The sequence below is a fragment of the Rhea pennata genome, chromosome 18 (assembly GCF_028389875.1).
Source record: "Rhea pennata isolate bPtePen1 chromosome 18, bPtePen1.pri, whole genome shotgun sequence".
In the NCBI taxonomy this organism is placed as follows: Eukaryota; Metazoa; Chordata; class Aves; order Rheiformes; family Rheidae; genus Rhea; species Rhea pennata.
Window position 1 is genome coordinate 2,182,247 of NC_084680.1, and position 14,575 is coordinate 2,196,821.

Here is a 14,575-nt window from a genome sequence, read left to right on the forward strand (position 1 = left end):
ACAACCAGTTATACGCAAAAAGACCATCAGCCTCTCACTCATTGCTTTTATCATCTTCTCAGTACTGATCAGTCACACAAGAGAGGTCATGTGGGTAAGTGATTCACACAAAATAATGCCAGCATGTACTGCTGTGCCTCCACTCAGGAGCTGAATGGCAGGTACCAGTAAGGTGCACTTCTAATTAAGACATCTTCAAATCTTTTTAAAATAAATTACAAGTTTATTAAAGTGTGAGATATAATTTCATGGCTTGGTAGCATAACCAAAGAAGATAATAATAATAAAAAGGATAGTTCTCACCTTTGAAGGTGTAATAAATTCATCTTTGCACATTAAGAAGTGGATTCTTACCTACTAGAATTACTGTGTAACAATAAATATTAGCATAACCGCAAAAATACTACAACACAGTAATCAACTGAATGTCTTAGTTGATCAATTTACAATGATTTATATGGGGTAGGAGGAAGCCCCGCAGGTCAAAGGCTAACATCACTTATACAGGATAAGTCACAGCATTGCTTTGACTTCTCTTACATTGCTTAAAAATAAGACTTTTTGTTAAGTGTTTGCACTGCTATGTCCTTCCTGCTATCACAGTACAATTGGTTCCCAAAGCTACTCCTGTCAGTCACTGCTGTTATTTCACAATATTCAGAGGCTGACAAAAGCTTTTTTGTTTGTTTTTTGTTTTTTGTTTTTTTTTTTTTTTTTTTTTTTTTTTTTTTGCATAAAACCCACTTCCCCCTCCCCTGTTCTTAAGCACACACTAGCAAAAGTCTCTCCCCCCACTGGGTAGGAACAGATAAGGTCCATTATTCAGATTTTTCAGGTATTTACAAAGAGCAAAAGACCCAATTAGTCAAACCACACCCCCCAGAAAGTAGAACTATTTTAAGACTGTTAATGGAACTACAATCCTCAGTAAGACTTGAATCTTCTCCATTCATGCTGTAGGAAAACCTGGACACTTCCAAGAGCTGAAGTCTCCCTTTTGTTTATCCCAAATGTCAGACTTCAGGTGTGTTGCAACTATGGCTTATCTTCCCCCTTGCAACCTGACTGAGGTGCTAAAATCAAGACTTTTCTGACTTGAGATCTGCTATCCTATAGTAATTATTCAGGACCAGCACGCCAGGAGGAAAAGATGACAGTGGAGATATCTGCAGACAAAAACGATTGCTTCTTGTTTATATTGCCGTTCTAACATCCTTAGCTCCTGGCAAGCAGGTTCCCAATTAAACCAACTCAGTGAGAATGTGCCTGAGATTTACAGTGCATTAAAGCACCCCAGTTAGAAAGTATTCTGCAAGTTACCACCTTTGGACAGTGGCTTGTTTTGTGCCTTTGAGTGAACAGACGCCTAGGTGTCTTTTGACCTTCCAGAGGGTTTTTCAATCCTATTATAACTAGGAAGATCTACAGATCTGTTATTCTCTTCTTCCAGATATTACACAAAGGAATCAGTGTAGTCTAAGAAACACAAATTAAGTGTTTTACTTGTATAGAAGGATGAATACTAAAGGCTTTTGGATGCTATGGCAAAAGGGATAAGCAAAGATATACAGGGACTTCAAAGTCTAAGACTTGCATGCAGATGAAAGATAAGTGATGCTGAAAATAATTACAAATAGGTACATCAGAAACTGCTGGAGATGTTTGAAGCAAATGTAGCAAGCTTCCACAAACAGCTCTGAAACCTTGGACAAGGAGGAACAGCATCTAAGCAGAAAGTGCTGGTTGTGGGGTGCTCTGTGAGCTGGGGAGAAGAACCCAACCAGAACAGTCACAGTTCTTGTAAGTCTTGAAAAACAGTGCTGATGACTGAAGGTGGAATGTAAGCAGGCAATAAGTGATACAGAGCACCATCCATCGATGAGGCCCACATGAGGATTTTAGATCCATAGCAACTTTGTTGAGAAGAGGCATATATTAATCATCATGTACCAGCACAGAGAGTGTAAGGCCAAGATAGGAACGTTGCACAAAACAGTAAAAACTCTCTCTGGTCGTATACCTTTCGAAGAGAGCTTGAAACAGAATGTGAGAATCTGCAAGTTTCCCTGGCAAGCTGAAGGCATCAATTTCAATAGAACATGTTTGGGTTTTGGTGAAAGCTGAGGCATCTAGACTTTGAATTTGCCAATAACTTCTAATGCTCCAGGGGGAGGGGGACACCAAAAACAAAACAAAAACAGGAAACTCTAAATTCCACTGCAGCAACAACCTTGCCAGACAGCAGCACAGAGCTAACCTGTCATGTCATGCTGACAATTTTGAGTGTGACATTGGAAATAAGAAGCTGCTTTGCCTGCAGGATTATTTCTGGGAGAGCACAGCTGAAGCAAGTAACTGTAGTTTTAAAGGGCAGGAGAAAAGCACAGCATTGTTTAACATATTAGGTGCAATAAACTGTCCTGTCTGCAACCCCTCATCACAGCAGTATGATATGGAAATAGAATTGGAAACACAGCTGGCTTTCTACCTTGAAGGAGTGAACACAGCAGTATTTGAACTTAGCAAGATTTTCACCATTATTTGCTAACAGACACTCGTGTGAAGCATGGAGCAGCCCCCATAAGAACCCTGAAAAACTCCCAGTTTTGAAGACTGGGAGCAAGGCTGCAGTTCTCAAGAGATTAGATGCTTAGATGTGCTTCCATCCATCTCCCCAATTAACTGTGAGCAAAAAGGTATGTATTTTTTTCTTTCTGAGCTCTGACAAACTCTAGAGTGTGAGGTTTCCAAGCTCTACAGCTGTGGGGTACTCTATAGCTGTGACTATGCTGTTGCGGAATGAAAGTATAAATGAACAGTGTAGCAGATGGGTTTTTTAAAAACATTAGGCAAGGCACTCAAGCTCCTGGAGAGAAACCAAGGCAGCTCACTGTGCAGAAGGACAGGATCAATGGATGAAGACATGGCCTTTCCACAGCATTCAATGATTTAAGCATCAGAAGTGTACGAGTATGTTGAAATATCGAGATGGATCACACACCCTGAAGTTAAGGCTTTGGTTCAAAGAACCACAGAGTACCTGAAGGAAAACTTTTCAGAGATGTGCAAAGGTTCTGTTAGGCTGGTGAGAGATGCACAGTGGAACTGAGATACGGCATGAATTTCACAGGCTAAGCTGACAACATGTTAAGAAAGTAAAAATATATTAGTAATTAAAGTGACTTTGCAGAAGAACAGGAAGAAGGTGGTGAGCTTTTATCAGATCGTTTAGGTTCTTGGCATTTCACATGTGATGCAGGAGTCTGAAAATCATTTGTTTTCAAAACTAAGCAGAGAGTTGAATAATAATAATTTCAAATATAAAAGATGGGGACAGTACAACTGTATTTTGCAAAGAGAATTCAGTTTGCTAAGATGAATTAGGGGAAGAAGAAATCAGTCAGACCAGCCGGCTCAGGTAGAAGACAAAAACTGAATTTGGGAAGTGAAGATTTTTTTCTTCCCTTTTACTCATTCTGATGAATTAATTCCAAGTCTTTTTACTCTCAAGCCAAGCACAAGACAAAAGGGAGCTACAACAGACTCCACAGTGCCATCTGTAGAGCTGAATAATTTTTAAGACTAACGTAGGACTTCAACAGTAGAAGATTTCTGGCAAGCACTTTTAAATGTATTTCATACGCTAAGAATTCTCTATTCCCATTTAGTAGGGCTGTCACATAGGTGACACACCAACACAATCCAGAATTCTTGTATCGCATAGCAAAATCAGCAATTAGGGGTTCAATGCTAGCTTCAATTGAAGGCACAAGGCCAAAGCAGCAAAACAGCAAAAGTGAGCAGAGGCAAGGCAGTCTCACCGAGTTGTTTTTTTCTCTTCCCACTGCCCCTCTCCCAATAAGCTCTCATTTTAACCCGTAAGCTTTTAGCCAAAGCTCAGCTCCACAGGAACTCATACCTGCTCCACAGAGTTGAGAAAGCACCAAAGGTGTTTCCTCCTACATTTCAACAGCATATTGCTTCTTTCCTGTTATGTCAAAGAAAACAAAAGCCTTAGTAACAAATCAGTTGTTCAGGCTGTGACTAGTAGATTACACTGCACACTTAAGTGAGGAGCTTCAGCTATTTCCATGGTTACTTGTGGTGTCTGAACTGAAAGAACATTAACACTCTGTAAAATCCAGAGTCCCTTTGATGTCAGAGAATGGCAAACTTAAATAGTGTGTAAAAATTCTCAATTTCCATACGCCATCATTAGTAAATGGAATGACAATTATTCCTTAAAAGACTTAAGTAGTGGTCCAAAGGGTAAATTCTGACTCCAGCAAACAGGATTGATCAGCATAAAACAAATAGAGATGTAGCTTACTTAACAACACAAAGGTTACAGATACTGTAAAATACACACAACTGGAAAATTAACTGTCATTGTCAGATTTATATTATTTTTGTTTCATTGGCCCAGATTTATAGGGGACTGTACTTCATTCTCACTGTCATGCACCTGCATCTAACTTCCAGTGTCTCCCAAAAATATGAGGAGGAAGGATATTCTGGTGAGAACAAGCTCTTTAAAAATATGAGAAAGCACATTTTTGAGAACTTATTTCTGAATACAGACCTGTTCAAGGAGCTACAAAACCAAAAGGAGATGCACTTTAGAAAGCTAATTTCACAATTTATGGTTTAAAACCTATTTGCACATGTAAAAATGAAAGACCCCAGGGCTCTAGTAAGATCCTTTTATAAGCAAACATGTGGTCTGCTTTCCCTTCAAGCAACTAAATAAACTTCAGTAAATCTACTGGGACTAGGAACTGTCATAATACTACTGATGAAAATACTTCCACCTAAGGTAGTGCTAAGAAAAAATAAGAATTGCAAATTTCTCCTCAGTTAAAAAAAAAAAAATCACTGTACAATTGTAAGCCAGTTTTGGGCCAGCAAACACATTAATATGCAAGATCTGGACAGGAAGGGATGAAGGAAGTTGAGCTGGAACTATACCTAATGTGCTCACAAGCTTTCCCAGTGCCCAACTCACAAAGCAGCTTTCAGTCAGAATACCTGAGTCTAACTGATGCAAATAATATATAAAACACGTGTAGTTTCACTTGTTTCACATTGTCTCCTGCATTCCTGCAGATAAGTTAAAAAAACTGTAATACCTCTACAAAATTATATACCACTTTGAGCCAAACCAGCAGCAAATTTTCTACTTAACTTTCCATCATTCATTTCAGCCACAGCTTGAACAGATTGTTCAAAGTGCTTTAAAAAATTAAGATATTGTATGACAGGTGCTTTGCTGCATCTTTCTTCCGCTACCATAATGCAGCATAGCTCAACAGTCTGGAATGAGATCACAGTATCAGTAACAACACTGATACCTTCACTCTTACCTGGGACAATGGTGGCATTCATTGGTTATTCCACCTGCCATCTGAAACACTACAGGTTCTTACAAAGGAGTGGTGCTATAAACCAAGTGTTTCAGCATGCCCAGAATAAACCAGAAATCTTTAGGTTTATTCCTTCTCTTCAGTGACAATCCTGTGCTTCTAAGACAGCTTGCTGCATTCCTGATATTTAATTATAATTTAGTAAGACTGACAAGTGAGTTCTGGTTCACCAGAGCCCAGTGAATGTCATGGTCCACATTATGATAATTTTTTCAATTCTAATAATCAATACCAGGCAAAGCAGCTTAGTATGGCACAGTTTGTCCATCCCCGAACTACAGCACAGGGGTTAGATTTAAGACTGATGAAACTTCTCTAAACCAGAGATGTTTTCCCGAAGGTTTTGTTTGTTCGTTTTAAACCAAGAAAGGTGCAAACACAGCATCTCTCTTCAAACCCTGAAAAGCAAAGTGACTTCAAGATCAACATGCCACGATTGGAAGGTCTAGTGACACCAAGTCTATGCTGGCATCCAAATTGGGAGTGGATGAGCTTCTGTGTTAAATACGTATTTGTCAAGGTTGATTAAGTCTATGTCATCTGAAAACAGCAAAAACATGTATTTGAGCGTTTCCCCAAGGAAGAAGCTCTCCATCTTATCTCGTGGCTCTGGATTACTGGGATTTTGGACGTTGTTAATGGAAGTATAACCGCCTGTAGGAACCTGCGTAAAGAAGAAGAAAATGTATGTTTCTATAACCTGAAAGAAATTGTTTTCTCCAAGAACATCTGAATGTAAATTAAGAAATGAAAGTAAGCACTAAGAAGCAGAATTACTTAATCTGCTAAGGACTTATTTTTCATTTATATATAAAACTTCAGTTACGAAAAAAGTAGACTTTAAAACACATTACCATACAAACCACTAGAACAAAATTGAGCATAAATGGACATTTATGCTCAATGTGTCACAAAAGAAGTGTCACAAAAAACATCCCACAGAAATTTCTGAAGAAACGTATAGGAAGCAAATACCATAATTTCTATATTAGAGTTAGCCAGAGTACCACACCTATTCTTTTAAGAGCAGATCATGTATATTAAATGACCACTAGCATCTGGACCACACTTCTTCGACAGCACTTCAGAGGAATCTCTCCATGATCACTCTATTCAGAATGAATACAAAAAGCCCTCTAGATCTATTGAAGCATTAATGCTATTTTGGGGGAGCGGGGGCGGGGGGGGGGGGGGGTTTGTAACCTCAAAGTGTTATCAATCCAGCCAGATCCCTCTCAACTTTTGAATCCTAAAAAGATGACAGCAGAGATTCTAAGAGCAAGCAAAAAGACAGAGACATTTTGATAGTCTGTATAGTGTTTTCATTTTACTTTTTAATCCATGCAAGTTCTTTCCCTTGATGTACTAAATATTTAGCATAGCATAAACTTTAAGAAACAGCATGAACTGAATTTTTTGGTTCTTAAGAATCTCCCCACAGGATATTTGATGACTCTTTAAAGACAGCAAATTTCTGAAGTTCTTGGTAAAGACAGAAATCTTATACAGTCCTGAAAAAATAAGGTCATTATGGGCTGACCTTACCCGTGTATACTTATTGAAGTTTTGCAAGATTTCCCAGCCCCAGTCTTGGTATTTCTTATCTCCGGTGAATCTGTACATATAAAAAAGGCTTTCCACAGTTTCTGGTCGCAGCAAGTTATGTCTATCTGCAGGCTGCAAGAGGGGAAAACATACAAAAAAGCCAAGAATAATTCAGATAGAGTGTTTCTTACAATACATACGCGAAGAGAAAGATAGTGTGATCAGACTGGTACTTCCCATCTCCATATAGCCCAAACGATTTATTAGGGGTAATTCAGCTTCTAAGTACATGACAGTGGTCATTTAAAAACCAAACCAAACTCCCCTCACACACACACACACTAGGGTACACTTGCAAAGCTGTTCAGTAAGCATAGAGAGCATCACTGATGTCCTGCTGAGTGTTTCAACAGCTGAATAAAGTACAGAACCAACCAACACAAATAGACATCAAATTATGGTTCAGGTCAACTAGCCGTTCACCTTGATTTCCACGTCTTTGTGACCCTTTTGTGCATGAATATTGAAGTGTACGATCTCAGGACTCAGGCCTGTCTCTACTTGCACATACATCTGGTAACAGGTTTCAATCAAGGCTTCAGCTAATTTCATATGATCGGCAGTCAATCCATTGTGAGCTCCGAGTGCCAAAGTACCAGGCAAAAAGCAAACCAAATGATCCTGCAAGATAAGACAACTCTTACTGGAAAAAATAAACAAATCAAAGTAAATTAATATTATAATATAGATCGTGTATTGTTAAATTTCAGGTACCAACATCCCAAGGGTAAATTTTTAAGAAACCGATCTAATGCAGGCAGAGACTTCACAAATTTGAAAGAGGCACAAGACTATCCTTGCTTTTTTATAACTATGAGAAATTATTGAAATCAAGAAAGGTTTCAGGTAGGGGAAAGAAAGAATCTTTTGATTTACCAGAAGTGTTCTTTTAATAACACTTTATGAAAAAAAATCATCTTAAAGTTTCTCAATACAAGCAACAAAGTCAGTGACACTCAAGCAATCAAGTCAGGGACAAACTGATCATCATCTAAACTTAAAAAGGAAACACAAATACTCTTGCAAATCTAATGTGTAAAAAGAAAGTAATTTGAGACAGCATTTAAAACGGATTCTAGCAGATTTCAAAGACTGAGTGTTCTCAGAAAAATATCTGTGATGATAGTAAAATGTTTGGTGATTCGGAATACTTAAGCCATGACACCCAGAACAAAACAGAAAGGAAAATGATAAGGAAAGTTAAAATAGCCATGGACATAAGAAATGTATTTCTCAAGTTTCAGTATTTTAAAACTGAAATCTGAGGTGACCCCACAGGGAGATCAGAGCTAACCACAGAAAACAAAGGGAAAGGGGGAGAGGTCCACTGAAGGAGTTTTACAGTAGTGCTAAGATGATTGTTTCAGAGAGCAATGAAAGACAATATTTGGAGAGAGAAAACAGCTTTTAGCTTACCCACTGATACAACTGAAAAATAATGACAAGTGTTCAAGCCTATTTCTGCCTGAAAGTTTGCTCCTTTCTTGCAATTTGTTCAGGATAATAAAGAGCTATTACCCTTTCATCTACAGGGCATCAAAGCTACAAGAAAACTGTTCTTGTATAGGATCTGCGATACAGCTGGCTCCCATTTTTACCACTAGCTCTTCAATAATTATTCTCTTCTAGCAGGGCGCCAAAGCCACCAAACTCTGAGCAAAACATTTTTGGCTCTCACATAACACACACACACAAAGAGGTATCTGAGGATGGTATGGTGCACTGTATTCATGTTTACAATCCTAACACAAAGCAGCAGCTGTGAAAGGACTACAGCGACATTTCTTTCTTCGCTTTTACATGGTAAACAGTGTGTTCAAAGGACATGGGGAACAGTATCACTAAAAGAACTGTGCAATATTTGTAAACAACCAAGATGAATTTAGTCACATTTCCAAGAATTCAACTGTCAGTCAGTTCATGAACACATCTGAGAATGGCATTATACAAAATGCCCCAAATTCAACTTCAGTTAAATTCAATTTGCAACACAAGATTTATTGTGCTCTTTCAGTGGCTAACGCATCACTGGTGTTATGAATATAAGAATTATGCATTAGTGTTATGTATAGAATTTTAAATAATTCTTACCATTCAAAATGAAAGCTCAGCTCTCATTACTCAAAAATACAGTGAAAAAACTCCAGTACACAAACAGCATCTGTATTAACCTCTTAACATCCTGTCCAATCCTACAGAAAATGGTTGAGGGTGAAGAGGGCGAATATAAAGATAACAGACTAACATCCTTCACTTTTTCAGTCAGCTTGGGTTTTATACCTGTCAAGCCTTTTATGCAAAGACAATTGAGGAAATATCAAATCTCTGGCTCCCTGGGACAAAAGCAAGCGTATTGACTCATGCAGAAACCTACAGCCAAGTCAATGAATTCTGAACGAAACCCATCTTGTCAGATTTTGAGGTAGGGGAAGCCCTCTCTAACCAAAACTCATACTCTGGTCTCACTAATTGCAGGCTGGGAGAGCTTTAGGAAATGCAGATGCTAGAAGCACATGCTGAACATTTGGTAAAACAAAAAAAAAAACAAAACAAAAAAAAAAAAAAAAACCCAGAGACCAGGTAAGTCAAGGAATTCACTGAAGTTCAGTGCAGGATTTGAAAAAAGTATGTGCAAGTTCATGCATACGTACATTAATAATACATCACTTACAAAACAAACAACAAAAACAATCCCACACCACCACCTATACACAATATTTTACTTGCCTAAGATCTTTAACTGAAGGGGGAAAAAAAAATCTTACAGCACATTTTACAGAGAATGAATACAAAGATTAAGACCAGAGTTAAGCTCAAAAATTTTCCTACAGTCAACAACGTGGTATTTCATTCACTAACCCTAAATGCAGGAAGAGAATCAAGTGTCCTGAACGGATACTACCATCCAAAATTCTCAGATTTTTACACCCAGTACACAATACTAGGCCACTGGCTCTTTTGAAGGTAAATATGAGAAGCCAGGTGTGAAAACAACCACATATTTTTGATTTATGGAAAACACAAATAATAAATAAAATATGCACTGTCTCATCAGTTTCAAGACGCAGTAATTGTATGACTGAAGGGGGAAAAAAGCAACAAAAAAACCCCAAACCAACCCAGCATCAAAAAGTTCACTACTGCAGGAACATAAAATGGAGTTTCTAGAGTGACTCAGAGAAGGAAATCTAAGCCAAAGAGAAGGCTTCTGCTCTGCAGAAGTGACCAATATCTGCAAACTAGTTACTCAATACTGCCATTATACAGGTTATAGTCCAGGTTTCTTTTTATAACAGGTCTATACCAGCCCAAAGACCTGCAGTAATCCTCCCCCTGCCACATACACTTCAGTTTCTCTTTAGTACACCACATGTATGCGGTGCAACCTCAAAAGCTGTTGCTAGTCACATTCTAGCAGCATGGCAAAGCCCTTGATTTGCTTTGCTCAGCGAGCGACAGCCCAACAGCTGCCAAGGGTTGTATTAGGGGTGGGTGTGGGGAGTGTCCTTTTATTTATTTATTCACTTTAAATAATGCAGGTGTGCTTCTTACCATCTTGGCACTGAAATGGCCATGAGCAAGCTCTCCTACAAAGGTAAGCTTCTTAGGTTGCGACCTCTGAAGAAGATGCTTTTTCACTCCTTCTATGGCTCTCACATAGTCTTCCAACAGTCTGTGAATTAAAATCATTCCCAGTTACCTCAAATACACACATTCAGAATACGTTTAACCATGGCTGATGTTCAATGCAACCCTTTAGAAGACTATTCTTTCAGCCTAAAGGATGGCATTTAATTAAATAAAAAAAACTGACAAAGTTCGAAGTCACCATTAACTGGGAATTAATTATAGCTACCATGCAAGTATTGTGGTGTGAGAAAACCCTGTTGAATAAGTCCGTTTGCTGTTGACAAAAAGCCATGATTTATGGTCTCACAAACAATGGTTCTCAGTTTACAGTCAAAGTACAGCATGGCAAAAGCAGCAATACAAACTTGCTTTGTAGAGAAGCATCTGCTGATATAATGAAATATCTCACAGAGGCATGTTGACACTCCATGTACATTAAACCCCTCAGCAAAAAAAAAGTCCAACAGAATTAGTGAATAAGGATGAAAACTAGTTGGGATTCTTTTGGCCTTGTTTTGAAGAAAAATCTTCCTTTCCTGCTATAAGACATCTCCAGTTCCTCTGATCCTTCCAAACACTCCCTTCCACTTATCCAGTATATATAAGAGAAACATAACAGATCTAAAGAAGCTAAGTAACAACGTATAAAGATTGACATTGTAGTACTTGCTTTCTCTTTTGTTTAGTTAAAGCCTGTTTCTCTTTCATAGAATGGTAAGGTTGCAAGGGACCTCTGGAGATCATCTAGTCTAACCCTCAACATAGCCCTCTATGGGGATTGAACCCACGACCTTGGCATTAGCAGCACCATGCTCTAACCAACTGAGCTAAACCTGCCCCAGCTAAGCAGGATTGCAACCCTGGACGTCAGGAGAGCGGATTTTGGGCTCTTCAGAGACCTAATTGGAAGAATCTCATGGGTTAATGCCCTAGACAGAAGGGGGGTCTGGGAGAGCTGGCTAGTATTCAAACATCACTTCCTCCAGGCTCAAGAGCAGTGAATTCCAAGGAGAAAGCAGCGCAGCAAAAGGGGCAGGAGGCCTGCATGGGCGAGCAAGGAGTTCTTGGCCAAATTCAGACAGAAGAAGAAAATACACAGAATGTGGAAGAGGGGACAGGCTACTTGGCAGAATTATAAGAACACAGCCAGAGTACATAGAGATGAGGAGAGGAAGGCTAAGGCCCTGTCAGAATTGAGTCTGGAAAGGGATGTCAAGGACAACAGGAAGGGCTTCTTCAAATACATCAGCAGCAAGAGGAGGACTAGGGAAAATGTGGGCCCACTGCTGAATGGGGCGAGGCCCTGGTGACAAAGGCGACAGAGAAGGCAGAATTACTGAATGCCTTCTTAGCTCCAGTCTTCACTCTTAAGGGCAGCCCTCAGGAATCCCAGAGCCTGGAGACAAGAGAGAGAGCCTGGAGAAAGGAAGACGCCTTTGATTGAGGAGGATAGGATTAGAGACCTTCTGGGCAGGCTTGACATCCACAAATCCATGGGCCCAGATGGGATGCACCCACGGGTACTGAGGGAGCTGGCAGATGTTGTTGCCAAGCCATTCTCCATCATCTTTGAAAAGTCATGGAGAACTGGAGAGGTGCCTGAGGGCTGGACGAAAGCCATTGTCACTCCAGTCTTCAAAAAGGGCAAGAAGGAGGACCCAGGCAACTATAGGCCGGTCAGCCTCACCTCCATCCCTGGAAAGGAGATGGAACAGCTCATTCTGGATGCCATCTCCAGACACATGGAGGAAAAGAAGGTGACCAGGAGTAGTCAGCATGGATTCACCAAGGGGAAATCCTGCTTAACCAACCTGAGAGCTTTCTATGATTGCATAACTGGTGGGGTGGATGAGGGAAGATCAGTGGACATTGTATACCTTGACTTCAGCAAGGCTTTTGACATTGTCTCCCATAACATCCTCCTACATAAGCTCAGGAAGTGTGGGTTAGACAAGTGGACTGTGTGGTAGGTTGAGAACCAGGTGAAAGGCAGAGCTCAGAGGGTTGTCAGCAGTGGCTCAGAGTCCAGTTGGAGGCCTGTGTCTAGTGGAGTTCCCCAGGGCTCAGTATTGGGTCCCATCCTGTTCAACTTTTTCGTCAATGACCTGGATGAGGGGACAGAGTGCCTCGTCAGTAAGTTTGCTGATGATACCAAGCTGGGAGGAGTGACTGATACAGCTGAGGGCTGTGCTGCCATCCAGAGAGACCTGGACAGGCTGGAGAGTTGGGTGGAGAGGAACCTCATGAGGTTCAACAAGGGCAAGTGCAGAGTCCTGCACCTCAGGAAAGATAACCCTAGGTACCAGTACAAGCTGGGGGCTGACCTTCTGGAGAGCAGCTCTGCAGGGAAGGACCTGGGAGTGCTGGTGGACAACAAGTTGACTATGAGCCAGCAATGTGCCCTTGTGACCAGGAAGGCCAATGGAATCCTGGAGTGCACTAGGAAGAGTGTTGCCAGCAGGTCGAGGGAGGTGATCCTGCTGCTCTACTCAGCCCTGGTGAGGCCACATCTCGAGTACTACATCCAGTTCTGGACTCCCCAGTACAAGAGAGACATGGAGCTAGTGGATAGAGTCCAGCGTAGGGCTGCAAAGATGATCAGAGAGCTGGAGTATCTGCCCAGAGAGGACCGGCTGCGAGAGCTTGGCCTGTTCAGCCTGGGAAAGAGAAGACTGAGGGGGGGATCTTGTCAATGTGAATAAGTATCTGAAGGGAAGGTGTCAAGGGGATGGGGCTAAACTCTTTTCAGTAGTCCCATGTGACAGGACAAGAGGCAATGGGCAGAAATTGAACCACAGGAAGTTCTGCCTGAACGTGAGGCAGAGTGAATAAGCACTGGTACAGGTTGCCCAGAGAGGTTGTGGCGTCTCCTTCTCTGGAGATATTCAAGGCCCACCTGGATGCAACCCTGTCTAACATGCTCTAGATGACCCTGCTTGAGCAGGGAGGCTGGACTAGATGATCTCTAGAGGTCCCTTCCAACCTTAATGATTCTATGATTCTAAAGCAAAGTTTGCATGGATATCAAACTTAAGACTTATTTCTTCTAACATATGTGAAGAGACTACTCTCCCACCTCAACCATCTAGTAGGATCCTCCTTTCTTCAACCACCCCCTGGAGGGCAGGGGAAGGAGGAATTAGACACCATTGACGAAACAAAGTATCGCTGGTATTTCCAAAGTTAGTGTATGTATGCTCCACATCTGCAAGGACCTAACTTCCTTCTATTGTCTGTAATCCTCCTCACACCTGATGCACTGATGTTTTCTGCAAAGTTTTGAAACTAAACTCTTTGCTCTTACATCAAAAAGACGCAGATTCTCTTTTTTACCTAGCTTGCTGTTAAAAACTACAAGATATCTTTAGTGGAATATTGGCTACAAGCTTATTATTCTTTAAGTAGCAAAGTATAACAGAAAGCTTCCTAGCTTGCGTCATTCTCATATTAATACAAAGAGTGGAAAGAACTTACTCATTTTCTTTTTTCCCACCCTGAATCCACTGCTTCAGCAAATATTCATAGTAGCTGTCAGCTCTAGCTCCCAGAGTATAGACACCCAGATGAGTGAACTGCCCACTATTGGTGTTTATGAACATAGGCACTAGTCCATCATTTTTCCCTGAGAGGGTGTGAACATGCTTCATCACCTCATCTACAGCTTTCTACAAGGAAAAAAAATAGTGAATGTAAATTACATATATAAATGATACACATAACAGTGACTAGTAACTTCAGGCCAACAACAAATTGTTAACTATTCTTCCTCAAATTAGCATGAGGGATATCAAGTTCAACTCATATCATATATTAAATTCAGGATTTCAAGCTTCCTGACCCTCAAAATACAATGCTCTGGGCACATTTAAGTGCTCTGAGATATTTGTAACCATTTCCTCCCCTCAGCCAAAGCTCAT

The 14,575-nt window shown here is 40.4% G+C and overlaps 1 protein-coding gene across 2 annotated transcripts in view; it reads right to left on the minus strand.

Moving 5' to 3' along the window:
- The window catches only part of MAN1B1 (mannosidase alpha class 1B member 1), a 30,511-nt gene that overhangs the window by 3,557 nt on the left and 12,379 nt on the right, over positions 1-14,575 (minus strand). The window contains exons 9-13 of one of the 2 annotated variants that reach the window (XR_009960264.1): positions 14,133-14,323; positions 10,581-10,701; positions 7,452-7,649; positions 6,969-7,100; positions 3,920-6,087 (exon numbers count right to left, since the gene is read on the minus strand). Coding sequence is in view for 1 of the 2 variants with exons in the window: in XM_062591151.1 (XP_062447135.1) it covers positions 5,884-6,087; positions 6,969-7,100; positions 7,452-7,649; positions 10,581-10,701; positions 14,133-14,323 (846 nt within the window). In the remaining variant the exon portion in view is untranslated. Of the gene's footprint in view, positions 1-71; positions 6,088-6,968; positions 7,101-7,451; positions 7,650-10,580; positions 10,702-14,132; positions 14,324-14,575 lie in introns of those variants that run through there. The other variant, XM_062591151.1, reaches the window with a different exon arrangement.